The 26,094-nt window shown below is 42.6% G+C and overlaps 6 protein-coding genes across 7 annotated transcripts; 2 read left to right on the forward strand and 4 right to left on the reverse strand.

Moving 5' to 3' along the window:
- Nucleotides 1-496: 496 nt before the first annotated feature.
- LOC103976976 (heat shock protein 81-1) lies at nt 497-3,850 on the forward strand. The gene is made up of 3 exons (XM_009392352.3): nt 497-761; nt 864-1,286; nt 2,083-3,850. Exons 1-3 carry the CDS (start codon nt 636-638, stop codon nt 3,634-3,636), a joined length of 2,103 nt encoding a protein of 700 aa, XP_009390627.2. The 5' UTR covers nt 497-635; the 3' UTR covers nt 3,637-3,850.
- A 205-nt stretch (nt 3,851-4,055) lies between these two features.
- On the reverse strand, nt 4,056-5,746 carry LOC135606889 (aspartyl protease family protein At5g10770-like). The gene is made up of 2 exons (XM_065098233.1): nt 5,560-5,746; nt 4,056-5,430 (listed from the first exon to the last, which is right to left on the reverse strand). Exons 1-2 carry the CDS (start codon nt 5,702-5,704, stop codon nt 4,238-4,240), a joined length of 1,338 nt encoding a protein of 445 aa, XP_064954305.1. The 5' UTR covers nt 5,705-5,746; the 3' UTR covers nt 4,056-4,237.
- Nucleotides 5,747-12,851: 7,105 nt separating this feature from the next.
- On the reverse strand, nt 12,852-14,725 carry LOC135606396 (aspartyl protease family protein At5g10770-like). The gene is made up of 2 exons (XM_065097418.1): nt 14,562-14,725; nt 12,852-14,299 (listed from the first exon to the last, which is right to left on the reverse strand). Exons 1-2 carry the CDS (start codon nt 14,707-14,709, stop codon nt 13,116-13,118), a joined length of 1,332 nt encoding a protein of 443 aa, XP_064953490.1. The 5' UTR covers nt 14,710-14,725; the 3' UTR covers nt 12,852-13,115.
- Nucleotides 14,726-19,422: 4,697 nt separating this feature from the next.
- LOC135606573 (heat shock protein 81-1-like) lies at nt 19,423-19,770 on the forward strand. The gene has a single exon (XM_065097610.1). The coding sequence runs from the start codon at nt 19,423-19,425 to the stop codon at nt 19,768-19,770; it is 348 nt and encodes a 115-aa protein (XP_064953682.1).
- Nucleotides 19,771-20,241: 471 nt separating this feature from the next.
- Nucleotides 20,242-21,921, reverse strand: LOC135581739 (aspartyl protease family protein At5g10770-like). Its single transcript, XM_065098234.1, has 2 exons — nt 21,719-21,921; nt 20,242-21,573 (listed from the first exon to the last, which is right to left on the reverse strand). Exons 1-2 carry the CDS (start codon nt 21,861-21,863, stop codon nt 20,381-20,383), a joined length of 1,338 nt encoding a protein of 445 aa, XP_064954306.1. The 5' UTR covers nt 21,864-21,921; the 3' UTR covers nt 20,242-20,380.
- Nucleotides 21,922-23,157: 1,236 nt separating this feature from the next.
- Nucleotides 23,158-25,727, reverse strand: LOC135606891 (aspartyl protease AED1-like). Of its 2 annotated transcripts, none has more exons than XM_065098237.1 (2): nt 24,805-25,727; nt 23,158-24,530 (listed from the first exon to the last, which is right to left on the reverse strand). In XM_065098237.1, the coding sequence occupies exons 1-2, from the start codon at nt 24,950-24,952 to the stop codon at nt 23,344-23,346; spliced, it is 1,335 nt and encodes a 444-aa protein (XP_064954309.1). In that variant the 5' UTR covers nt 24,953-25,727; the 3' UTR covers nt 23,158-23,343. The 2 variants fall into 2 exon arrangements, with proteins under 2 accessions (XP_064954309.1, XP_064954310.1); XM_065098238.1 differs by having other exon boundaries at nt 23,158-24,686; nt 24,805-24,944.
- Nucleotides 25,728-26,094: the final 367 nt, after the last annotated feature.

The following is a 26,094-nucleotide window of genomic DNA, read 5'->3' on the forward strand; positions in this document are numbered from 1 at the left end:
TTAATTTATTTATTGCATAGGTTGCGTCAGTGATGACTCAGACGGACGAGGAATAATCCAGAAGTCCAGCAGCGCATGTTAGAATCAGAACGAAGAATACGGCTAAAATGAACCATTTCTTTGTGGCATCGATACGCGGATTGCTTTGCCACAGGATACATATGATGTCAGCATTAAGCCCAAAATTATCCGGCCTTGCACGGGCCGGCCCGTTTGATTCCCGAATCTACCCCGTCTCATGCGGGTCCGGTCTTTTCGATCTATAGAAGGATCTAGAAACGGAATTTTATTTTTCCTCAATATATATATGCCATTTCTTCGCACAACGGTCGGGTCTTTTCGTTCTATAGAAGGATCTAGAAACGGACTTTTATTTTTCCTCTCTCTCTCTCTCTCTCTCTCTCTCTCTCTCTATATATATATATATATATCATTTCTTCACACAGCGGTCCGGTCTTTTCGATCTATAGAAGGATCTAGAAACGGAATTTTTTTCCCTCTATATATATATATGCCATTTCTTCACACAGCGCCCGTAGGAATCCCTAGCGCCGAAGAAGCCTCCGCCTAAATCTCTCCCTCAGTTTCACTCTCATTCTCTCGATCGAGTTCGAGTTCTCTTTACAGGGCCAGCCATGGCGGCCGAGACGGAGACCTTCGCTTTCCAGGCGGAGATCAACCAGCTTCTCAGCCTGATCATCAACACTTTTTACTCCAACAAGGAGATCTTCCTTCGAGAGCTCATCAGTAACTCTTCCGATGTAAGCGTCGTGTTGCCTTGATGCATCAATCTGAAGTTTTAAAAAGATCTCCTTTTTTTGGTGTTTGCTTCGTTTTTGGTCCTGATATGGTGCCCTCAATAGGCATTGGACAAAATCCGGTTCGAGAGCCTGACGGACAAGAGCAAGCTTGACGCCCAGCCGGAGCTTTTCATCCATATCATCCCTGACAAGGCCACTAACACCTTGTCCATAATCGATAGTGGCGTCGGCATGACAAAATCCGATCTTGTCAACAATCTCGGCACGATCGCTCGGTCTGGGACCAAGGAGTTCATGGAGGCGCTTGCCGCCGGCGCCGACGTCAGTATGATTGGGCAGTTTGGAGTGGGGTTCTACTCCGCGTATCTGGTAGCCGAGAGGGTCGTCGTGATCACCAAACACAATGATGATGAGCAGTACGTCTGGGAGTCGCAGGCTGGGGGTTCATTTACGGTCACCAGGGACACCTCAGGGGAGAATCTCGGGAGGGGGACAAAGATCACCCTTTTCCTTAAGGAGGATCAGGTAAACACAATCCCCCTGGATCATAATCCTTAGGACAACTAGGATTTTTCTGGTTTGTCATAGTAGTTTCGCATGATAAGAACATGTTCTTTCCAATCAGTATGGTGTTCTTTTCCTTGTCAGCTGCAGCTATTCTTGCTCAATTTACTGGGTGGGGTAAATCCATGAGAAACATCTTTGTGATGTTCACTTTACTTTTGCGAGCTTGTATTGTGGTTACATGCACGTGGAAACAACCATTGGGTGGAGCTAATTACCAGAGGAGTAAGTCAGGAAAATGAAATTCTTGAATCCATAATCAGTAGATGTTAATTATAATTTGACATCGTGTATATGTTCTTCATTCATAAGGTTGAAGAGCCAACTTATGGACTCTGAGAGATGCTATCTGAGGTTCACTGTTTTACTTATGAATTTTGATTATAAAGATGAGATGGTGTGGCTTTAACTTGTGTGTTTCGTTTCAGATTTGCCTTTAGTCATTAGTACAGCAACTGCTCAAAGAAAAAAATATATATATGAAGTATGCTGTTGTCCAGCTTGATCTCGTGCTTCTGGTGGTATAGTTCTAGGTTATTGCATTCTTATATCTATTTGTTCATATCTACTAATCTATTATCTGTTGGATCCACATTCTAATGTGTTTGTCCGTGTTTCCTTTGTTTCACCATCATGAAATCATGTAATAAGATACTCAGCTGTTGTATTGCTATGCTAGAATCAAATATTAGCATCCTTTTAAGGACTGCCTTTGCTTTGCTTCGATTTTACTAATGAATGAGATGCTTGATTGCAGTTGGAATATCTTGAGGAACGTCGCCTTAAAGACTTGATCAAGAAGCACTCTGAATTCATCAGCTATCCCATCTCCCTGTGGACTGAGAAGACTACAGAGAAAGAAATTTCAGATGATGAGGATGAGGAGGACAAGAAAGACACTGAAGAAGGCAAGGTGGAAGATGTTGATGAGGAGAAGGAAGAGAAAGAGAAGAAAAAGAAGAAGATCAAGGAGGTTTCTCATGAATGGTCCTTGGTCAACAAACAGAAGCCCATCTGGATGAGGAAGCCTGAAGAGATTACAAAGGAGGAGTATGCTGCTTTCTATAAGAGTCTCACTAATGACTGGGAGGAGCATTTGGCTGTGAAACACTTCTCTGTGGAAGGCCAACTTGAGTTTAAGGCTATTCTTTTTGTGCCAAAGAGAGCTCCTTTCGACCTCTTTGACACAAGGAAAAAGCTGAACAATATCAAGCTATATGTTCGTCGTGTCTTCATTATGGACAACTGTGAAGAACTAATGCCGGAGTACTTGGGCTTTGTCAAAGGGATAGTGGACTCTGAGGACCTTCCCCTCAATATCTCAAGAGAGATGCTCCAGCAGAACAAGATTCTCAAGGTCATCCGCAAGAACCTGGTCAAGAAATGTGTTGAACTCTTCTTCGAGATTGCTGAGAACAAGGAGGATTACAACAAGTTCTATGAGGCATTCTCAAAGAATCTCAAGCTTGGAATCCATGAAGACTCTCAGAACAGGTCAAAGATTGCAGAGTTGCTGAGGTTCCACTCTACCAAGAGTGGGGATGAGATGACTAGCCTCAAGGACTATGTGACGAGAATGAAGGAGGGTCAGAATGACATTTACTACATAACTGGTGAGAGCAAGAAGGCTGTGGAGAACTCTCCGTTCCTTGAAAAGCTGAAGAAGAAGGGGTACGAGGTTCTTTTCATGGTTGATGCAATTGATGAATATGCCGTGGGTCAACTGAAGGAGTTTGAGGGGAAGAAGCTGGTTTCTGCAACAAAGGAGGGGCTGAAGCTTGATGAGAGTGACGATGAGAAAAAGAGGAAGGAAGCCCTGAAGGAAAAGTTTGAAGGGCTCTGCAAAGTCATCAAGGAAGTGTTGGGTGACAAGGTGGAGAAAGTAGTCGTGTCTGATCGCGTTGTTGACTCACCCTGCTGTTTGGTCACTGGCGAGTACGGATGGACTGCGAACATGGAGAGGATTATGAAGGCACAAGCTCTCAGGGACTCCAGCATGGCTGGCTATATGTCCAGCAAGAAAACTATGGAGATCAACCCAGAGAATCCTATCATGGAGGAGTTGAGGAAGCGAGCAGATGCTGACAAGAATGACAAATCAGTCAAGGACCTGACACTTCTGCTGTTTGAGACTGCTCTCCTCACCTCTGGTTTCAGCTTGGATGACCCCAATACTTTTGGCAACAGGATCCACCGCATGCTGAAATTAGGTCTCAGCATCGATGAGGATGAAAAGGTTGAAGACACTGACATGCCTACGCTTGAGGATGCTGCTGATGCCGAAGAGAGTAAGATGGAGGAAGTGGACTAATCTGGATTAAGCTTGGCTTTCTGTATTCTGCTGCTTCTCTTGCAATTTTTTGGTGTGCTTTTCATATATGCACTAACTATGTAGACGGCCTTCATCGCCTTTTGGCAAAGAGATCTTTATAACTTTTGTCTATGCATGCATGGATAACTCATGTTCTATGTTAACAAGTCTATGGTTTGAATGTCGATTTAGCATGGTTGACATTTCATTTTTATAGTCCTGTCTTGTGGCACGAAGCTGCATGAAAACAGAATCATGTCCAAGTTTGTCTTGATAGTAAATGCCATGCTCCAGAGTAAGATTTTGCTTTCATTCATTCGAGTTCGATCGATCATTGAGCATTTGGTTATCGGAGTTCTAGATGTTTTGCTTTGATCATTGGCTACGCTATGTGAAGTCATATGATATAAATGAGAAGGTGCTGAAGAATGACTGCCAAATTCAACTTTACGGACAAAAGGAGACAAAACATACTGATAATAGATTCAGAGGAACAGAATCTATACTATATGAACATACTGACTCCGGGTGTCTTCATTTTGTCACCCATTGTTCTTATTGATGCTGAAAACGAAGAGCAGGTGGTTGCGTGGTGAATCAATCAGCTGCAAGCCTGCGGCACAAATCCAATCCTCTCGTTTCCTAGATCATAGACCACTTCAAACGTTTGCTGCTGCACGTTGCCAATGATTCCGAAGCTACCGCCCTCGTACCCAGCAAAAGCCAAGCAGTCATGCCTGAGGATCCCAGATGTGTCGAGATCCAGTGTGACTCCATCGAAGTGCAGCGCTACTTTGGGGACTGTTATGGTCTCGTGGCCGCTGAAGTCATAACAGGTATCGAGTACTCGCGTAGGAGGCGCGGCAGGGTACTGGGACATGTAGCTCCGGAACGCAGACGTCAGGGCTCCGTAGGCCGACGCCGGGAGGCGAGTGATGGTAGTGCCAGAGTCGATGATCGTGCCACGGGACGAGAAAACCGATGGCGAAATGGCCAGTTGCTGCCCACCGACGCTGATTCCGATCAGGTCAACGAAGTAAAAGCTTGGATGATTGGAGCTGGTCTGCATTCGAGTGTAAACGGTGTTGGAGGCGTCACCAGGTTCGCCCAGTTTCAGGAACCCGGTGGAGCTGGGAGTCGAAGGAAGGCAGTAGGAGAAGACCGAGTGGTAAACTTGCGACGTTTGGGACACCAGAGAGCGCTTGCCGCGGCCGAGACCCACGAGCCCTGCGGTGTCTTGGAACAGCCCTTCGTTGTCGGTGCCGCACCCGAAGAGGAAGTCCTCGATCACGTCGTTTGGCGACAGCGTCAGTCTGTCGTAGCTGTAGACTCCTGAAGTGGTCGACCCATCGCCGTAGGTGATGCCATAAGCGCAAGAGCTGGAGCAGCTGCTTCGGAGCTGACTGCAGTCCTGCGAGTTGCAAGGGATCGCGGTGTAGGAGGATGATTGGGATGGGTCAAAGATCGGCTCCTGCTGCGAGTAGCACGCGGAGCATGGTTTGCATTGGATCCAACTCAGGTCGCTCCCGGTGTCCATCGTCACAGTCTGCTCTCGGCTGGGGGTGCCATAGCCGACTGTGATCACGTACTCCCCTCCTCCGTACTCCGCAGGGATGCTTGCCTTGGAATCATCGACCTGTGGCTTGGCGGAAGACTTCAAGGCACTTCGCCGGAGATAGTTGACTCTAAGTTGGTCTTTCAGAAGAATCTCTTCTAGCGATAGCAGTTTCTTGTCGTCGAAGGGGGAGCAGGGTCCATGCCGATGCACCAACGGGAAGGCGGTGGCGTTAGATCCTGAGAACGGCGAAACTATCTTTTAAGGAAACTGTATCAAATGGTTTCAGCAATTCATGGGTAGCGGAGTATGAGATCTGCAGCCCAAAGAAAAGATTTATGCAAGAGAGCAACTGAGGTATGACTGACCCTTGGATGAGGAGCAGACAACTTCGGGACTCGAATTATGATTTCGAACCACGTGGTAGCTCTGAGCGTCTTCTCCGTTAGCAAGGGAAGAACAGTGACTCAGGAACAGAACAGAAGAGCAGATTAAGAGAGCAGCCGAAGCCATTTGCTGGGAAGAGACGACCCCTGGGCGCAGGATTGCTATGGCAATGCATCCAATTTATAGAGACTTCAAAACCACTTTCTTTGTGCCACCAGATTGGCCTCTGATTTGAGTCAAGTCTGTCGACTAGTCGTTGACTTCGAATTGACTGGCATCGTCAAGTTCTTCCACACAATCACGGACCAATTTAAGCTTAGTTTCGCATTCCCACTGCAAAATCCACGAAATAATTTGGTTTACGTCACAACGATGAGATCGAAAGGAAGACTTCTAACAGTTCAAAGTCGAATAATTAGAGTCACAACTCGAGTGCAAGACCGGAGAGAAGACTTTCAACAGTTCAACATCTTGGTGTGATTTCTTCACCGACCGATCATGACCGGCTCATAAATCGTCAACTAATAACAACCACAACTAAATGCTTCCTTATGGCTGTTCTACGAGTCACCCAGGCGAGTGGATCAGGAGCTAATCGAGAGGGAATTGCACGGTATACTTCCATGTCCACACGAACCAAAGTGCGCAAGAACATGGACTCGTACTTCTGAAACCTGCAATGATAGATCGATAGCTCCGATACTGTATGTGATGAACGGATTGCACTATGAGAATAACTTCAGCTGGTCTGATGTTGAATCAATGGTTGGCAGCAGCAAAGGCTAATCAAAAGAAGACGACGAAGAGGAGGTACAGGCAGGGGAGGTGGCCGTGAAAGAGACACTCCCAAATGATTGCGAAGGACAAGCTACTCCAAGTGATATTAAAGAACTCGGCAACCATGGCGTTTTCCAATTAATCATGGACCAATTTAGCTTTATTTGGAGAGTAAAATAGGATGGAAAGTTATCAGACTTGTAGATCTTTATGCAGACTAGATGAGTTTATTATTAGTAACATACATTTTCTACGCATATTAAGATCTATCAAGTTGCAGATGGTGTGATTTATAAGGAAAACAATATTACAACTATCGGTGAACCGTGATCGAGGTGTCAACACGGCTCGATTTAGTCCCAGATGTGCAAGGTTGCCCACGCGGATGTTCGGGTCGCGTCGACGTCGGGTCGAGTTGGGTCTAACCATCATCTCCCGAGTATGGTTCTTCCTTGGTAGGTTGCTGTTGCTTCATTGTCGCTTCCTGCACAAAGATCAAGGTCAGGAGGAAGATTTTTCGACTTGACCCATTCGAAGTTCGAGTCAATGTTAAGTGGAGTTAGGGAAAGTTGAGTGTTCGAACCCCTCCTGATTAAAGAGGGTTAGCTTTTATACCTACGAAGGTGAGTTAGTTGTACATGGACAATTAATTACAATCGGCTTAAGCTTCTGTGCGAGTGCTGATCAATCTGCATGGATCAGCACCGCACGGCGCTGCCCCGAGCTTTCCGAGATGACTGTACCATGATGATGTCGTTCATACGAAGGGGGCAACGAGCTTCTCGCTGTTGGGCTGACAGCCCATATTCAGCCTAAGGTGGGCTTTATCAACCCATAGCTCACCCCCTCTTAACATAACCCTAATTTATATTAGGAGGGGGGGGGAGGGTGGTGGCTATAAAAAGATGCAGAAAAAGGCAGCAACGAGGTAGTTTTTGGCAGCCACGGGATTTCAAAGAAAAGGAGGAGAACAAGGTAGAAAAGGAAGAGAAAGAAAGGGAAGAAGACAAGAACAACACAGAGAGACTGTTCTCAATCATCTATCAGTACTTTCATCTCAGGTTAGATTAGATCTACAGTAGATTCTTACTATGATTATTTGGGGAGAATTATAGAGGATTTAGATATTATGCACAATGACGTGATCCTTGTATCCCAATTATTCTCTTGTGATTGTTGCTAAGGTTTTGGGTAAGAGATGAAGATTTGTATATTCATTATTATTATAATGGATTATTTCTAGTTTGTCTGGTGGTTTTTACCATTCACATTAAAGGAGTTTTCCACGTATATCTTTGTGTTCTATTTGTTTGTGGTTCCATTTAATTCCGCTATGTGTTATGGCCTGCCAGTATTTGTCAATATATAAAAGTTTATTTCACTTTATATCCCATCAACTAGTATTAAAGCAGGGTTATGGTAATTTAATTTTTGTATTTGAACATAGAGGCCAGTAATGTTTCTCGCATAATTAGTTTAAATGGAAACAATTGGATGATATGGAAACCAAGAATGAAATATCTCTTGTATTGCAAAGATTTGTATAGACCTTTACAGAGGGATAGTGCAAAACCCACAATTATGACAGATGATGAGTGGAAGAGGTTATATCGAAAAACAATTGGGTTTATTCAATAGTGGCTTGATGATAATGTCTTTCACCGTGTTTCTGTTGAAATTTCTGCACATTCTCTTTGGAAAAAGTTGGAAAGTCTCTATGAAAGAAAAATAACTAGCAAAGAAGCTTTTTTGATAAAAAAAAAACTTGTGAACCTAAAATATAGAGAGGATACTTCTATTGCTGAGAATTTGAATAAAATACAAAGTATCACTAACCAGTTATCCTTTATGTAAATGTCTCTTAATAATAAGTTGTAGGCATTGTTACTTCTCAGTTCATTACCAGAAAGTTGGGAGACACTAGTGGTTTCCCTCAGTAATTCTGCACCAGATGGTGTTATGACTATGAGTCAAGTAACAAGTAGTTTGTTGAATGAAAAGTTGAGAAGAAAGAGTTCAGCAACATCTCAGAATGATTCACAAGCACTTATCTCAGAGAACAAAGAAATGTCAAAGTCTAGAAGTAGTTCACGCATAGGTAGAAGCAAGTTAAGATCAAGAAAAGATATTGTTTGCTATAACTATGATGAGAAAAGACATTATAAGAATCAATGTAAGCAACCTAAGAAGAACAAGAAAAAGGAAAAAGAAATAAAGTCTACAAAGTCAAAGGATAATACTACAAGTACAGTGTAGGGTGGTGATTATTTGATTTTGTCTCATTCTGATGATATTTTTTCTTATGTGTGTCAAGATCTTGAGTGGGTAATTGACATAAGTACTTTTTATCATGCTATACCATGGAGGGAGTTTTTTGCTACATATAGGTTTAAAAATTTTGGTGTTGTCAAGATGGGCAACTATGGCACAACAGACATCATTGGCATGGGTGATATCTATTTAAAGACCAACCTTGGCTGCAAGTTGGTACTTAAAGATGTGAGACATGTGGTTGACTTGAGACTGAATTTAATTTTAGTTGGAAGACTAGATGATGAAGACTATGATAGCAGATTTTACAAAGGGAAATGGAAGCTCAGTAAGGGTTCTTTTGTTATAGCTAGTGGAAAAAAATGTCATACTTTGTACAGGTTGCAAGCTAAAGCTTATTGTGAATAGTTAAATGCTACAGAGAAAGACTTCAGCATGGAATTGTGGCATAGGCGATCGGAACACATGAGCGAGAATGGACGCTCTTTCCAAAAGAGATATATTGCCAGACCTCAGAGGTATACATATAAACCCTTGTATTGATTGTTTGGCTGGTAAACAACATAGAGTTTCATTTGCTAGTTCTGCTTTGTCTAGAAAAATACATGTCTTAGACCATATTTATACAGATGTATGTGGTCCTTTGAGGACAAAAACTCCTAGTGGATATGTTGATGTTCCTGGTATAAGTGGTACACTTTATTTTGTCACTTTTATAGATAATTTTTTCAGGAAAGTTTGGGCCTATTCTTTGAAGACCAAAGATCAGGTGATTAATGTCTTCAAAGAGTTTTATGCCAGGGTTGAAAAGGAGATAGAAAGACAATTAAAATGCATAAGATCATATAATGGTGGTGAGTCCACATGATTATTTAATGATTATTTCATGTTATATGAGATCCAATATGAGATGATAATTCCTAGTACACCTTAGCATAATGCAATTGCAAAGATGATGAATCGCACCATCATGGAAAAGATCAGATGTGTATGCTTTCACAGGCCAAGCAACCCAAAAGGTTTTGAGATGAGGCTTTGAGAACTACAGTTAATATGATCAACTTGTCACCATGCACAGCCCTAGATAATGATGTTGCAGAGCATGTATGGTCAGGGAAACATGTTTCCTACAGGTATTTAAGAGTGTTTGGTTGTCATGCATTTGCACGTATTCCAGACAATGAGAGGTCCAAGCTAGATGGTAAGACTAAAGAATGTATTTTTCTTGGTTACTCACATGATCAGTTTGGTGCAGGCTTTGGGATCCAAAAAAGCATATGATGCTCAGAAGCAAAGATGTAGTCTTCTTTGAGGATCAAACCTTTGAAGATTTAAAAAAGAAAACACCGGCTAAGACTTCTGCAGAAGGATTAGCAGATTGTGACCCAGTTACTCCTCTAGTATATCAGGGTGATGGTGGAGATGTGCAGGAAGATTGTGTAGAGCCTGATGTTGATCTACCTGCAAGACATGTTGAGCAAAAAGAAGTTGGAGAGCAACTTCCCGCAGAACCTCAGTTGAGAAGATCTTCTAGACAACGTCAACCTTCCTCTAGAAGATACTCTACAAATGAGTATGTGATGCTTACTGATACAGGTGAAACAGAGAGTTACTAGGAAGTAGTTGAAAGTGAGCAAACAGAGAAGTGGTTAGTTACTATGCAAGAAGAGATTGATGCTCTTTAGAAGAACCATACTTATAATTTGGTACTACTACCAAATGGAATGAAGGCATTGAAGAACAAGTGGGTTTTTAGGTTGAAGACTCAAGAATATTATTCTCAACCAAAGTACAAAGCTAGATTGGTTGTGAAAGACTTTGGTCAAAAGAAATGTATTGACTTTAAAGAGATATTTTCTCCTATTATTAAAATATATTTTATTCATGTTGCTCTTGGTATTGCTGCTAACCAGGACTTGGAAGTTGAGTAGTTAGATATGAAGACATTTTTCCTTCATAGTGATTTAGAGGAGGAAATTTATATGGAGCAACCAGAAGGCTTGGTAAAGAGAACTTTGTCTGCAAGTTAAAGAAGAGCTTGTATGGGCTAAAGCAAGCTCCAAGACAGTAGTATAGAAAGTTTGATTCATTTATAATAGAAAATGGATACAAAAGAATGGCTTCAGATCATTGTGTGTATATCAAATGGTTTGGTGAGAATTTTATTATTCTCTTACTTTATGTTGATGACATGCTTATTCTTGGAAAAGATATGTCTAAAATTGACAGGTTGAAGAAGGAATTAAGTAAGTCTTTTGCAATAAAGGACATGGGGTTAGCAAAGCAAATACTGAGCATGCAGATTTTCCGTGACAGAAAAACCAAGACGATTTAGTTGTCATAGGAAAAATATATCGAGAAGGTATTGGAAAGGTTCACTATGAGCAATGCAAAGCTAGTTGGTTCTCCTATTATAGGTCACTTCAAGTTGTGCTTAGAACATAGTCCATCAAGTGATAAGGAAAATGAGAAAACACAAAAGGTTTCTTATACTTCAGTAGTTGGAAGTTTAATGTATGCAATAGTATGTACGAGGTCAGACATCGCATATGTAGTTGGTGTTACTAGCAGATTTCTTATAAATCCAGGCAAAAAGCACTATGCAATAGTGAAGTGGATCTTAAGATATCTCAGAGGGAGCTCTAAGGTTTGTTTAAGCTTTGGAGGTGGACCACCTGTGTTGACAGGTTATACAAATGTAGATATGACAAAATATATATATACAAGGAAGTCAACATCAGGTTATGTACTTATTTTTGCAGGGAGAGCTGTGTCATGGCAATCCAGATTGTAAAGGTGTATTGCTCTCTCCACCATAGAGGCAGAATATATTGCTGCTACAGAGGTATGTAAAGAAATGTTATGGATGAAAGAATTCTTCCAAGAATTGGGGGTGAAATAGGAAAACTATATGGTGCATTGTGATAGCCAGAGTGTCATCCATTTGTGTAAGAACCCAATGTTTCATTCCAAGTCAAAGCATATAGATGCCAGATATCACTGGATTCGAAATGTATTTGAAGAGAAGCGATTGCAACTTCAGAAAATTCACACAAATGACAACGGAGCAAACATATTGACAAATACTTTACCAAAAGAAAGACAGAAGATATGCCGATAACTGGATGGCATGACTTCACATTGAGGAGTCATGGGACAACCTCCCTTATGGGCTGAAGGGGGAGGTTTTGTTGGGCTAACAGCCCATATTTAGCCCAAGGTGAGCTTTATCAGCCCACAGCTCACCTCCTCTTAACCTAATCTAATTTATATTGGGGGGGGGGGGGTGTGTGTGTGGTAACTATAAAAAGATACAGAAAAAGGCAGAGGTAGTTTTTGGCAGCCATGGGATTCCAAAGAAAATGAGGAGAATAAGGAAGAAAAGGAATAGAAAGAAAGGGAAGAAGACAAGAACAACACAGAGAGACTATTCTCAATCATCTAGTGGAGCTTTCATCTCAGGTTAGATCAGATCTACAGTAGATTGTGATTACTTGAGGAGAATTAGGGAGGATTTAGATATTGTGTATAGTGACGTGATCCTTATATCTCAGTTATTCTCTTGTGATTGTAACTAAGGTTTTGGACAAAAGATTGAGATTTATATATTTATTATTATTATAGTGGATTATCTCTAGTTTGCCTCGTGATTTTTAGCCATTGAAGGAGTTTTCCACGTATATCTTGGTGTTCTACTTGATTGTGGTTTCATTTAATTTCACTATGTATTATGGCATGCTAGTATTTATTCATATACAAAAGTTTATTTCACTTTATATCCCATCACCCGCCATGTGTGTGCTACGTGTCACTTCGAACTTGAAGTTCCACGTCAGCGTCAGTGTTTGGGTTCACGTGGGCGATATCAAATTGTGCCCTATCAACAACAGTTATCCCTTTTATTAAAATTATTACAAACACAAGTTTGAATTATGAATTAGTCATGAATTTGCTATTAGATTTAAGCTTCCCATACATTTTATGTTATTATTTGTTTTTTTGATCAAATATACTTTTCCTATTATTAAGAATAATCTACAGTAAATTAAATTATATGTGCCTCGAACAACTAATTATAGAATTATAGCACGTCACTCGCATCCCCTAGCTTTTCTCCATCGTCTTCCTTCTTTCGATGTGGTGATTAAATTGACCATTCTTCATTGGAAGGACCCTTGTGATTCTTTATTATATACGAAGAAAAATGCTGTTAGATTAATTAATCTGAGCTCAAGCTTATACTTCCAAAACATGATTCCAAACACATAATTAACCAAGAAAAGAGACACGTACAGATGGACCAGAATGGTGTATCACGGATAACAGTTTACTGAAATAGAAGCAGGGAAGTGGATGCTGGAATAGAACGATAGAAAATTCTGGCTAAGGTAATAGAGGCTGGTGCATGCTATATATCCTTATGCCTCATGCTATTTATTTATTTATTTATCTATTAATATTTATATATATATGCATGAGGTGATACTGATCAGCTGCAAGCGTGCGGCGCGAATCCAATTCTCTCATTTCCTACATCGTAGACTACTTCATATGTTCGCTGCTGCACATTGCCAATGATCCCCACGCCATAAACTTGCCCACCAGAAAATGCCAAGCAATTATCGAAGAGAATCCCAGACGAGTCGACGTCCAGGGTGACTCCATCACCAAATTGCAGCGCTACTTTGGGGACTGTTATGGTCTCGTAGCCGCTGAAGTTATAACAGGTGTCGAGTCCATGCGTAGGAGGCGCAGAAGGGTACTGGGACATGTAGCTCCCGAACGCCGACCTCAGGGTCTCGTAGGCCGACGGCGGGAGGTGAGTGATCGTAGTGCCGGAGTCCAATATCGTGCCACCGGACCTAAAAACCGATTGCGGAATGACCAGCTGCTTCCCGGCCACGCTGATTCCGATCAGGTCAACGAAGTAATAGCTTGGATGCTTGGAGATGGGCTGCATTCGAGTGTAAACGGTGTTGGAGGCGTCACTAGGTTCGCCCAGTTTTAGGAACCCCATGTTGCTGGAAGTCGAAGGAAGGCAGTAGGAGAAGACCGAGTGGTAAAGTTGCGACGTCTGAGACACAAGAGACTGCTTGCCACGGCCGAGACCCACGAGCCCTGCGGCGTCGTGGAACAGCCCTTCGTTGTCGGTGCCGCACCCGAAGAGGAAGTGCTCGATTACGTCGTTTGGCGACAGCGTCAGTCTGTCGTAGCTGTAGACTCCTGAACTGTTCGACCCATCGCCGTAGGTGATGACATAACCGCAAGAGCTGGAGCAGCTGCCTCGGGGCTGACCGCATTCCGACGAGTTGCAAGGGATCGCGGCGTAGGAGGATGATTGGGATGGGTCAAAGATCGGCTCCTGCTGCGAGTAGCATTTGTTGCATGGTTTGCATTGGATCCAACTCAGGTCGCTCCCGGTGTCCATCGTCACAGTCTGCTCTCGGCTGGGGGTGCCATAGCCGACTGTGATAAAGTACTCCCCTCCTCCGAACTCCGCGGGGATGCTTGCCAAGGAATCATTGAGCTGTGACTTCACGACACCCTTTAGGAGAAAATTTACTCGAAGTTGGTCTTTAAGAAGGATTTGTTCAAGTGATGGCAGTTCCTTTGTCTCGAAGGGGGAGCAGGGTCCATACCGACTGACCAACCGTATAGAGGTAACGTTGGATCCTGAGAACCATGCATGCATGCATGGAAGTATATATCACCACCAATAGTCAGTATCAATTTTTTGTCTTTTAAGTAAATTTACGTCAAACAAATGCAGCAGTTCATGAGTACAACTTCCATCTGCTTGCTCAGTAACATCGTGCATCCAATTTACAGCTTAAAGAGATAGAGAAGGAAGTCTTAGTTAAAACTACAGATGATACTTTATAACAGCAGCGCAAATAAAACACCAAAAGTAAGAGGCAGCTGATGCATGATTAACCTTTGAGCGGGGAGCAGACTGCTCCGGGATTCAAAGAACGTCTTTGAACATTATGGTATCTCTGTACTTCTCCATTTGCAAGGTGAGAACGGTAGCTTAGGAGCAGAAACATAGCACAAGAGCAGGTTAGGAGGGCAGCTGAAGCCATTGGTTAGCTGGGGAGATACAAGTCTTGTGCGTAGGAGCTCTGGCTATGCATCCAATTTATAGAGAACCTTCAATGCTACCTTCTCTCCTTGAATCTTCAAAGCGATGCTAATGGTTTGGCCTCTGATTACCACATGCCAAATTGATTTAGAAGGCTGTGGACTAGTCGTTGACGTAGGACCCACTGGCTTAGTCAAGGTCAGATTGTCCGATCTTCGAGGAGTCACATAAATTTTATCTCGTATCCCCGTCGAGGTGTGGAAGATTCATGGAAATGATAAGATCTCCAGTCAGCTACCAGTCCGAAGCGATGACTTGCAACGATCCAAGGTCTTCACGTGGTGATTTCTTCGGTTACCAGGTCCGATGTATCTGCCAGTAATTAATTCGTGGACTCATGGCATCCGACTGGAGTTAATTGACAGCAATCATATGGCATGATTCGACGTCCACAGGATCATTTTCCACTGTGGCTCATGCGGAACCAGATTGCAAAGAACATGTCATACCTCAGAGCTACTTCGGTCCTCCAACTACTATGAGAAGAACTTTAGCTGGTTCACTGATATGATAAATTCTAGGCGCTGAAGCAGTGGTGGGCTTAAGGAACCAACACAGGCGATGTGATATTGCTGCACTTCTCTTGTTGGCCATGTCGGAGGGTAAGGAAAAGAAGAAGATGAGGAGGAGGAGGAAGCAGGGTAAGACAGGGACGGCGAGGTGGCGATTTACGAGACAGTCAAGAACTGAATGATTGCACCGGACAAAGTACGTCTATATCATAACAGCTAAGAAACAATGACATGCGTTCTCGGATTAATTATGGACCATATTATTGAGCAATATCTTCTTTTGTTTCGTTTATCATCTTTTGCGCTTGACTATATCTGTGCATTACTGATAGCAAATGGCCGAAAGCTGCCTGTATTTATATTTCTTTCTTTTTTCGCATTAGATATGATAGTAGATCTCATAGTCAATAACAATCATCTTCTTTTATAACTTGTTTATCTATTTATTTTCTAACAAGATAAGACTCAGAAGCCATCAAGACAAAGGGAAGAAAAAGATAGTCACAACAATTCGGTAATGTAATGTTTTTGATAAGAATACAAGTGAATAGATATGTGTTACGTATCGGATTAAGCGTATCGAATCGAATGATAGAAATCAATAATTTAGTTCAAACCAGCATCAGACTGTACCCAAAAAAAGGTAATTTTTTTGAAAAAAAATCCTTTTTTTTTCTGAAAAAGGGATCTCTGATTTACTTTTTCACAAAATGAGACTCCCTAATTCAAATAATACTCAAAATACTCACCGTCATTGCAAATGGTATTTTTCTCATCATTTTGTCTATTTTTTTTAGTAGTTTCGAATCATTATAGTGTTTTTATTTGGCTCATTTATAATATTTTTCAATAGCATTACGGTATTGTGATGGTGACAATAATTTTTACCCATATTTAGATGATGATATTCTTAAATTATTATAGTACCTATTTGAATTTTAATATGATATATTAAATAATTTTTAGTATATTTTGATTTTATTTGACTTGCTTATAGTATTTTTTTAATAACATTATAGGTTTTATTATGATATTAAAGATATTATAAAGCTATTGAAAAATATTCTAAGTAACTTCGTATTATGTCTCTTTGCTTATCATTGCTCATAGACTATTACACTACCAAGTCATGGATGCTGAACACATGCATATTTGGAGGTTTTCCATACGCTGACGAAGGAGAAAGAGCAAGGAAGAGGAGGAGGAGGAGGAGGTGGTGGAGGCAACGGCGGCAGGAAGAGCAAGCAAGAGAAGCCATTACGCTTGCAGAAGTCGGTGATCTGAGCTAGGAACGAGTGAAGGGAGTAGCTCTAAATAGCTGTGCCTCTGCGCGTTCAAGTTTCAACGGGTGGTACATCGCTTTCGCTTTCTTCAACTTGTCTTGTGGCACTCGAGTTCTTCTCTTTGACGATTAGGGCATGCGTTGATGGCTGAGAGATTTCCTTCGATAACAGAAAGATTTCCTCAACTGTATAGCAGATAGATTTCCTCAAGGCAATCTCTCTGTTCAGTTAAAGAAATCTTATCTTTCACCGTGTATAAATAGACTTCATATAATACTATTGAGTCGATGCCGAGAAAAATTCTTGTTGTTCGACAGTGCTGCCAAATTTCTTCAACTTGTCTTGTGGCACTCGCCGCCCACAGTCGATCGTTCGATGGTAGCTTCCCTGCTTCTAGTCTCGACCATGGCTATCGTACCAAGTTCCAAGCCTACGGTGCAGTGCCAAGCATTTGTTGGGCCCAATTAACGCATTCGGTGACTTTGCATTATAGGGAGCACACACTCTTGGTTCCTCTTTACCGTAGAATTTTTTTATTTTTCCTCCCTTCTTACGGTAGAAAAGTACTAACACTTCTTACTTCTTCCTACCTTTTTACTATAGAAGTACTAATACTTTTTCCTTTTTTATTTTTCTTTTGATACTTGTCGTTGTTATATATTTCTACTTGTTCCCACATAGTAGTTCATATCTTTCATACCCACATAGTAGTTCATATCTTTCATATGTCTTCATCATCTACCTCTGGTGCTCCACTTATTGTTCCAACAAGAAATCTCTCTCTATATAAATGGGTTCGTTGCTCGATATAAAGCATAATTAACAGCCAAAGGGTTTCAACAATGACTTAGAGTTGACTTCACAGAGACTTTTATTCCTATAATTAAATCTATAACAATTCGGCTTATTCTAAGTTTGGCATCTCCAAATGCTAGCACTTATGACAATTATACATGCACCAGCCTTCTACTATACATTGGTCTGCGGTTAAACAAATTTTGCGGTATCTTAAAGGGACCCTTAATCATGGTCTCTTTCTCTGCAAAACTACTCAACTTCATCTTCATGCCTTTGCTGATGCTGCTTGGGCGGGAAATTTTGATGATAGAACCTCCACGTCAGGGTATGTGGTCTTTCTTGGGTCTAATCCAATCAGTTGAGTTCTAGGAAACAAAAGATAGTGGTCCAGTCTACAACTGAAGCTAAATATCGAATTTAAAGTCAACTTTACCCATACTCCTACAATATATTATGACAATGTTGGAGATACCTACTTATGTATCTATTTTCACTCACGAAACCTCTAGCCTGTAAATTATTTTTGTTGCATCGTTCCAAGATTGGTATCCTTGATAGGAGTTCGATCTTGCGGGGGCATGATAACAGAGATATTTCCTTAACTGCATAGCATATGAGATTATCTCTCTGTTCAATTAAAGAAATCTTATCTTTCACCGTTATAAATAGACTTCATACGATACTAAATGTACTTTTCTTCGTTCTCTCATGATTCTTGATGAGATCCAATCCACTCACGAGCATAAAAGATCACAAGTCCTCAGCTTTGAATTGGAATCTTCTTTCTAACTTAGGCCGTGAAGCAATGGCGACCAACTTTTGAGCTGTTCCATAGACTAACAACTTTGTGGCTATTTGTTTAGTATTGGATTAATGAACTGAACTCTATCGTTCCTCGCCCAAAAGAACCATTGGCTAATGTTACTTGATATGAAGGATCTAAAGCAACCACCAAAAAAAGAATGTCGAAAGAAGAACCACAAAGCATTCGAGAACAATCATGATCTCAAGGTGGCCTATCACTTTCTTCTTCCTTCTTTCCTGCTATTTATTCTGATTAATCATGTGGAAAGACATAATATAATCCATCTCTAAGCAGTGTGGCTCCCTGCGACAGGCTCTCTTACGTTCATGCGTTTGTGGCTGACATAAGTCTACGGAGACATGATGTTGCAGAAGTTGCATAATCCACCGCACCTCTCCAAAATTTCACATGGCAAGCCCCGTTCAGTTTGTCATGTCCTTGCTAAGCTTTTGGAATGTTGCAGAAAACGAGCCATGGGGTTCGTGCAATGCTTCGCAAATTGGAACAGTGGTGAGAAATCCGCGGTGGCTCAGTCACTGTCGGTCGATAGACCATGACATGGTTGAAGGACTCGTAATTCTTCCTGCATGTGTTTAATTTCTCCTCGGGATAAGCCAAGCACTTGAAAAACCATCTCCAATGCATAAGCTAGATTAAGCATCTCATGTGGAGATCAGGATACCTGCAGTTTAAGGAGTGCTAATATCACAGACTATACAAATCACCCAGCTTGTGTTCTATACAATGTCTTTCTTCTCCGATGAGGAGTTTTTGAGTAATTGTGGTCAGACTTCCACTTCTAGTGTTGGAAGATGTAGACAGGGCACTTGCAAATAACAAGTCGGGTGGTTCTTGATGTGCCTGGTTGGAGATGGCATTCTCGAGGGTTGTTGAAGGATGCAATTTGCCATTCGACTTGGAACAGTGAAGATAATGTGCTTCCTCTGGTTCAGTGGTGCCAGTGCCTCAGCCACTAGCTTTGTTTCTGGCTCATGCCAAGATAAGTGGGAGGAGTAGAAAATTACAACCATTCAACAAAGGGGATGATTCTTGCAACACCACATTTGAAGCATGGCCATCATGCATCAACCTGCGTAGTAGGTGGTGTTCTAGCATTTGCACTCCAAAAAGAAGGGTTTGACCAATGTGCATTGGCGGTTGCTTCAACCTCTGTTCAGAAGCAGAAAGTGTTGTGCTAGCCATCATTATTAAAGATTATGGACGATAGCATCAACCCTTTTTTGTCAGTTACAGTGATGACTGAATCACTAATGCTCAGGGACTCCAGCATGGCTGGCTATATGTCCAGCAAGAAAACTAGGGAGATCAACCCAGAGAATCCTATCATGGAGGAGTTGAGGAAGCGAGCAGATGCTGACAAGAATGACAAATCAGTCAAGGACCTGACACTTCTGCTGTTTGAGACTGCTCTCCTCACCTCTGGTTTCAGCTTGGATGACCCCAATACTTTTGGCAACAGGATCCACCGCATGCTGAAATTAGGTCTCAGCATCGATGAGGATGAAAAGGTTGAAGACACTGACATGCCTACGCTTGAGGATGCTGCTGATGCCGAAGAGAGTAAGATGGAGGAAGTGGACTAATCTGGATCTAGCTTGGCTTTCTGTATTCTGCTGCTTCTCTTGCAATTTTTTGGTGTGCTTTTCATATATGCACTAACTATGTAGACGGCCTTCATCAACTTTTGGCAAAGAGATCTTTATAACTTTTGTCTATGCATGCATGGATAACTCATGTTCTATGTTAACAAGTCTATGGTTTGAATGTCGATTTAGCATGGTTGACATTTCATTTTTATAGTCCTGTCTTGTGGCACGAAGCTGCATGAAAACAGAATCATGTCTAAGTTTGTCTTGATAGTAAATGCCATGTTCCAGAGTAAGATTTTGCTTTCATTCATTCGAGTTCGATCGATCATTGAGCATTTGGTTATCGGAGTTCTAGATGTTTTGCTTTGATCATTGGCTACGCTATGGAAGTCATATGTGTATTGTGATGATATAAATAAGAAGCTTCTGAAGAATGACTGCCAAATTCAACTTTACGGACAAAAGAGACAGACATACTGATAATAGATTCGGAGGAACAGAATCTATACTATGTGAACATACTGACTCCGGGTGTCTTCATTTTGTCACCCATTGTTCTTATTGATGCAGAAAACAAAGAGCAGGTGGTTGCGTGGTGAATCAATCAGCTGCAAGCCTGCGGCACAAATCCAATCCTCTCGTTTCCTAGATCATAGACCACTTCAAACGTTTGCTGCTGCACGTTGCCGATGATACCGAACCTACCGACCTTATATCCAGCAAAAGCCAAGCAGCCATGCATGAGGATCCCAGATATGTCGAGATCCATTGTGACTCCATCGAAGAGCAGCGCTACTTTGGGGACCGTTATGGTCTCGTAGCCGCTGAAGTCATAACAGGTATCGAGTACTCGCGTAGGAGGCGCAGCGGGGTACTGGGACATGTAGCACCGGAACGCAGACCTCAGGGCTCCGTAGGCCGACGCCGGGAGGCGAGTGATGGTAGTGCCGGAGTCGATGATCGTGCCACTGGACGAGAAAACCGATGGCGAAATGTCCAGTTGCTGCCCACCGACACTGATTCCGATCAGGTCAAGGAAGTAAAAGCTTGGATGATTGGAGCTGGTCTGCATTCGAGTGTAAACGGTGTTGCAGGCGTCACCAGGTTCGCCCAGTTTCAGGAACCCGGTGGAGCTGGGAGTCGAAGGAAGGCAGTAGGAGAAGACCGAGTGGTAAACTTGCGACGTTTGAGACACCAGAGAGCGCTTGCCGCGGCCGAGACCCACGATCCCTACGGCGTTGGGGAACAGCCTTTCGTTGTCGGTGCCGCACCCGAAGAGGAAGAGCTCGATCACGTCGTTTGGCGACAGCGTCAGTCTGTCGTAGCTGTAGACTCCTGAACGTTTCGGCCCACTGCCGTAGTGGATGACATAAGCGCAAGAGCTGGAGCAGCTGCTACGGAGCTGACTGCAGTCCGACGAGTTGCAAGGGATCGCGGCGTAGGAGGATGATTGGGATGGGTCAAAGGTCGGCTCCTTCTGCGAGTAGCATACGTTGCGTGGTTTGCATTCGATCCAACTCAGGTCGCTTCCGGTGTCCATTATCACAGTCTGCTCTTGGCTGGGGGTGCCATAGCCGACTGTTATCACGTACCCACCTCCTCCGTACTCCGCGGGGATGCTTGCCTTGGAATCATCGACCTGTGGCTTGGCGGAAGGCTTCAAGGCACTTCGCCGGAGATAGTTGACTCGAAGTTGGTCTTTCAGAAGAATCTCTTCCAGCGATAGCAGTTTGTTGTCGTCGAAGGGGGAGCAGGGTCCATGCCGATGCACCAACGGGAGGGCGGTAGCGTTAGATCCTGAGAACGACGAAACTATCTTTTAAGGAAACTGTATCAAATGGTTTCAGCAATTCATGGGTATAATTTCCAATTTTCTACGGAGTATGAGATCTGCAACCCAAAGAAAAGTTTGATGCAAGAGAGCAGCTGGGGTATGACTGACCCTTGGATGAGGAGCAGACAACTTCGGGACTCGAATTATGATTTCTAACCACGTGGTAGCTCTGAGCGTCTTCTCCGTTAGCAAGGGAAGAACAGTGACTCAGGAACAGAACAGATGAGCCGATTAAGAGAGCAGCCGAAGCCATTTGCTGGGAAGATACAAGCCCTGGCCGCTGCAGGATAGCTATGGCAATGCATCCAATTTATAGAGACTTCGAAACCACTTTCTTTGTGCTACCACATTGGCCTCTGATTTGAGTCAAGTATGTGGACCAGTCGTTGACTTCGATTGACTGGCATCGTCAAGTTCTTCCACACAATCACGGAGCAATTTAAGCTTAGTTTCGCATTCCCACTGCAAAATCCACGAAATAAGTTGGTTTACGACACAACGATGAGTTCGAAAGGAAGAGTTTTGACAGTTCAAAGTCGAATGATTAGAGCCACAACTCGAGTGCAACATAAATCCTGACCGGCTCATAAATCGTCAACTAATAACAACCACAACTAAATGCTTCCTTTTGGCTGTTCTACGAGTCACCCAGGCGAGTGGATCGGGAGCTAATCGAGAGGGAATTGCACGGTATACTTCCACGTCCGCACGAACCAAAGTGCGCAAGAACATGGACTCGTACTTCTGAAACCTGCAATGATAGATCGATAGCTCCGATACTGTATGCGATGAACGGATTGCACTATGAGAATAACTTCAGCTGGTCTGGTGTTGAATCAATGGTTGGCAGCAGCGGAGGCTAATCAAAAGAAGAAGACGAAGAGGAGGTACAGGCAGGGGAGGTGGCCATGAAAGAGACACACTCCCAAATGATTGCGAAGGACAAGCTACGCCAAGTGACATTAAAGAACTCGGCAACAATGGCGTTTTCCAATTAATCGTGGACCAATTTAGCTTTATTTGGAGAGTAAAATAGGATGGAAAGTTATCAGACTTAGTAGATCTTTATGCAGACTAGAAGAGTTTATTATTAGTAACATATATTTTCTACGCGTATTAAGATCTATAAAGTTGCAGATGGTGTGATTTATAAGGAAAACAATATCACAACATTTATCCCTTTTATTAAAATTATGACAAGTAAAAGTTTGAATTATGAATTAGACATGAATTTGCTATTAGATTTAAGCTTCCCATACATTTTCTGTTATTATTTGTGTTTTTTGATCAAATATACTTTTCCTATGATTAAGAATAATCTACAGTAAATTAAATTATATGTGCCTCGAATATCTAATTATAGAATTATAGCACGTCAGTCACATCCCCTAGCTTTTCTCCATCGTCTTCCTCCTTTCGATGTGGTGACTAAATAGGCCATGGTTCATTGGAAGGACCCTCGTGATTCTTTATTATATACAAAGAAAAATGCTGCTAGATTAATTAATCTGAGCTCTAGCTTATACTTCCAAAACAGAATGCCAAACACATAATTAACCAAGAAAAGAGGCACACGTACAGAAGAACAGGGAGGTGGATGCTGAAATAGAACGGTAGACAATTCTGGTGAAGGTAATAGAGGCTGACTGCCAGCTGCAGGTGCATGCTATATATCCTTATGCCTCATGCTATTGATTTATTTATATTTATATATATGCATGAGGTGATACTGATCAGCTGCAAGCGTTCGGCGCGAATCCAATTCTCTCATTTCCTACATCGTAGACTACTTCATATGTTCGCTGCTGCACATTGCCAATAACCCCGGTGTCAACAACTTGATTAGCAGAAAATGCCAAGCAGTCATCGAAGAGGATCCCAGACGAGTCGACGTCCAGGGTGACTCCATCACCAAAGTGCAGTGTTATGCTGGCGGGAACTGGTTTGGTCTCGTAGCCGCTAAAGTCATAGCAGGTATCAAGTATTCCGTTAGGAGGCTTAAGAGGGTATGCCGACATTTGCTCCTGGAACGCCGACCTCAGGGCCTCGTAGGCCGACGGCGGGAGGTAAGTGAACGTAGCGCCGGAGTCCAATATCGTGCCACCGGACCTAAAAACCGATGGCGAAATGGCGAGCTGCTGCCCGGCTACGCTGATTCCGATCAGGTCAACGAAGTAGAAGATTGGAAACGTGGAGTTGGTCTGCATTGCAGTGTAAACGGTGTTGGAGTCGTCACCAGGTTCGCCCAGTTTTAGGAACCCCGTGTTGCTGGAAGTCGAAGGAAGGCAGTAGGAGAAGACCGAGTGGTAAAGTTGCGACGTCTGAGACACCAGAGAGAGATTGCCACGGCCAAGACCCACGAGCCCTGCGGCGTCTTGGAATACCATTTTGTTGTCGGTGCCGCACCCGAAGAGGAAGTTCTCGATCGTGTCGTTAGGCGATAGCGTCAGTCTGTCGTGGCTGTAGACTCCTGAACTGTTCGACCCATCGATGTAGGTGAAGTTATAAGCGCAAGAGCTAGAGCAGCTGCCTTGGTGCTGACTGCAGGTCGGCGAGTTGCAAGGGATCACGGCGTAGGTGGATGATTGGGATGGGTCAAAGATCGGCTGCTCCTGCGGGTAGCACACGTTGCATGGTTTGCATTGGATCCAACTCAGGTCGGTTCCGGTGCCGATCGTCACAGTCTGCTCTAGGACGGGGGTGCCATAGCTGACGTTGATCACATACTCCTCTCCTGCGTCCATGGCGGAGATGCTTACCTTGGAATCATCAGTAGAAGACTTCGCGACACCCTTTAGGAGATAATTTACTCGAAGTTGGTCTTTAAGAAGGATTTGTTCAAGTGATGGCAGTTCCTTTGTCTCGAAGGGGGAGCAGGGTCCATACCGACTGACCAACCGTATAGAGGTAACGTTGGATCCTGAGAACCATGCATGCATGCATGGAAGTATATATCACCACCAATAGTCAGTATCAATTTTTTGTCTTTTAAGTAAATTTACGTCAAACAAATGCAGCAGTTCATGAGTACAACTTCCATCTGCTTGCTCAGTAACATCGTGCATCCAATTTACAGCTTAAAGAGATAGAGAAGGAAGATTTAGTTAAAACTACAGATGATACTTTATAACAGGTACGAGATCTGCAGCGCAAATAAAACACCAAAAGTAGGAGGCAGCTGATGTATGATTAACCTTTGAGCGGAGAGCAGACTGCTCCGGGATTCAAAGAACGTCTTTGAACCTTATGGTAGCTCTGTACTTCTCCATTGGCAAGGTGAGAACGGTAGCTTAGGAGCAGAAACAGAACACAAGAGCAGGTTAGGAGGACAGCTGAAGCCATTAGTTAGCTGGGGAGATACAAGTCTTGTGCGTAGGAGCTCTGGCAATGCATCCAATTTATAGAGAACCTTCAGTACGACCTTCTCTCCTTTGAATCTCCAAAGCGATGCTAACGGTTTGGCCTCTGATTACCACATGCCAAATTGATTTAGAAGGCTGTGGACTAGTCGTTGACGTAGGACCCACTGGCTTATTCAAGGTCAGATTGTCCGATCTTCGCGGAGTCACATAAATCTTATCGCGTATCCCCGTCGAGGTGTGGAAGATCCGTGTACACTATCAGATCTCCAATCGGCTACCAGTCCGAAGCGAGATGTCCATAGGATCCTCTTCCACTGTGGCTCTTGCGGAACCAGATTGCAAAGACCATGTCATATCTCAGAGTTACTTCGGTACTTCAGCTACTATGAGAATAACTTTGGCTGATTCACTGATATGATTGTTAAGTTCTAGGCGTTGAAGCTGTGGTGGGCTTAAGGAATCAGCACAGGCAATATGATATTACTGCACTTCTCTTGTTGGCAGTATCAGAGGGTAAGGAAAAGAAGAAGATGAGGAGGAGGAGGAAGCCGGGTAAGACACGGACGGCGAGGTGGCCATGAACGAGACATTCAAGAACTTATTTATTGCACAAGACAAGGTACGTCTATGTCATTATCAACCAAGGAACGATGAAATGAGTTCTCGGATCAATTATGGACCATATTATTGGGCAATATCTTCTTTTGCTTCATTTATTATCTGTGCAATATTGATAGCAAATGGACGAAAGCCGCCTGTATTTATATTTCTGTATTTTTTCGCGTTAGATAAGGTTAGGTACAGAAGCTCTGTAGACTTAAGGGAAGGAAAAGACTAGTCACAACAATTTGGTAATGTAATGTTTTTGATAAATATATAAATGAATTAGATAAATATATAAATATATATATATATATGTTAAATATATAATTCAAACCAGCATCAGACTGTACAAAAAAAAAGGAGTAATTTTTCAAAAAAACCAGCATCAGACTATTACACTAGGAAATTTTTAGGTTTAAAGTTGGTTTAGCTAATGTTATGATTTCATTTGTATTATATACTATTTATACTATTTCTAAGTCGATTTTATAGTATTTTTTTATGGTGACAAAATATTAT

The sequence above is a fragment of the Musa acuminata genome, chromosome BXJ2-3, assembly GCF_036884655.1.
Source record: "Musa acuminata AAA Group cultivar baxijiao chromosome BXJ2-3, Cavendish_Baxijiao_AAA, whole genome shotgun sequence".
Lineage (NCBI taxonomy): Eukaryota > Viridiplantae > Streptophyta > Magnoliopsida > Zingiberales > Musaceae > Musa > Musa acuminata.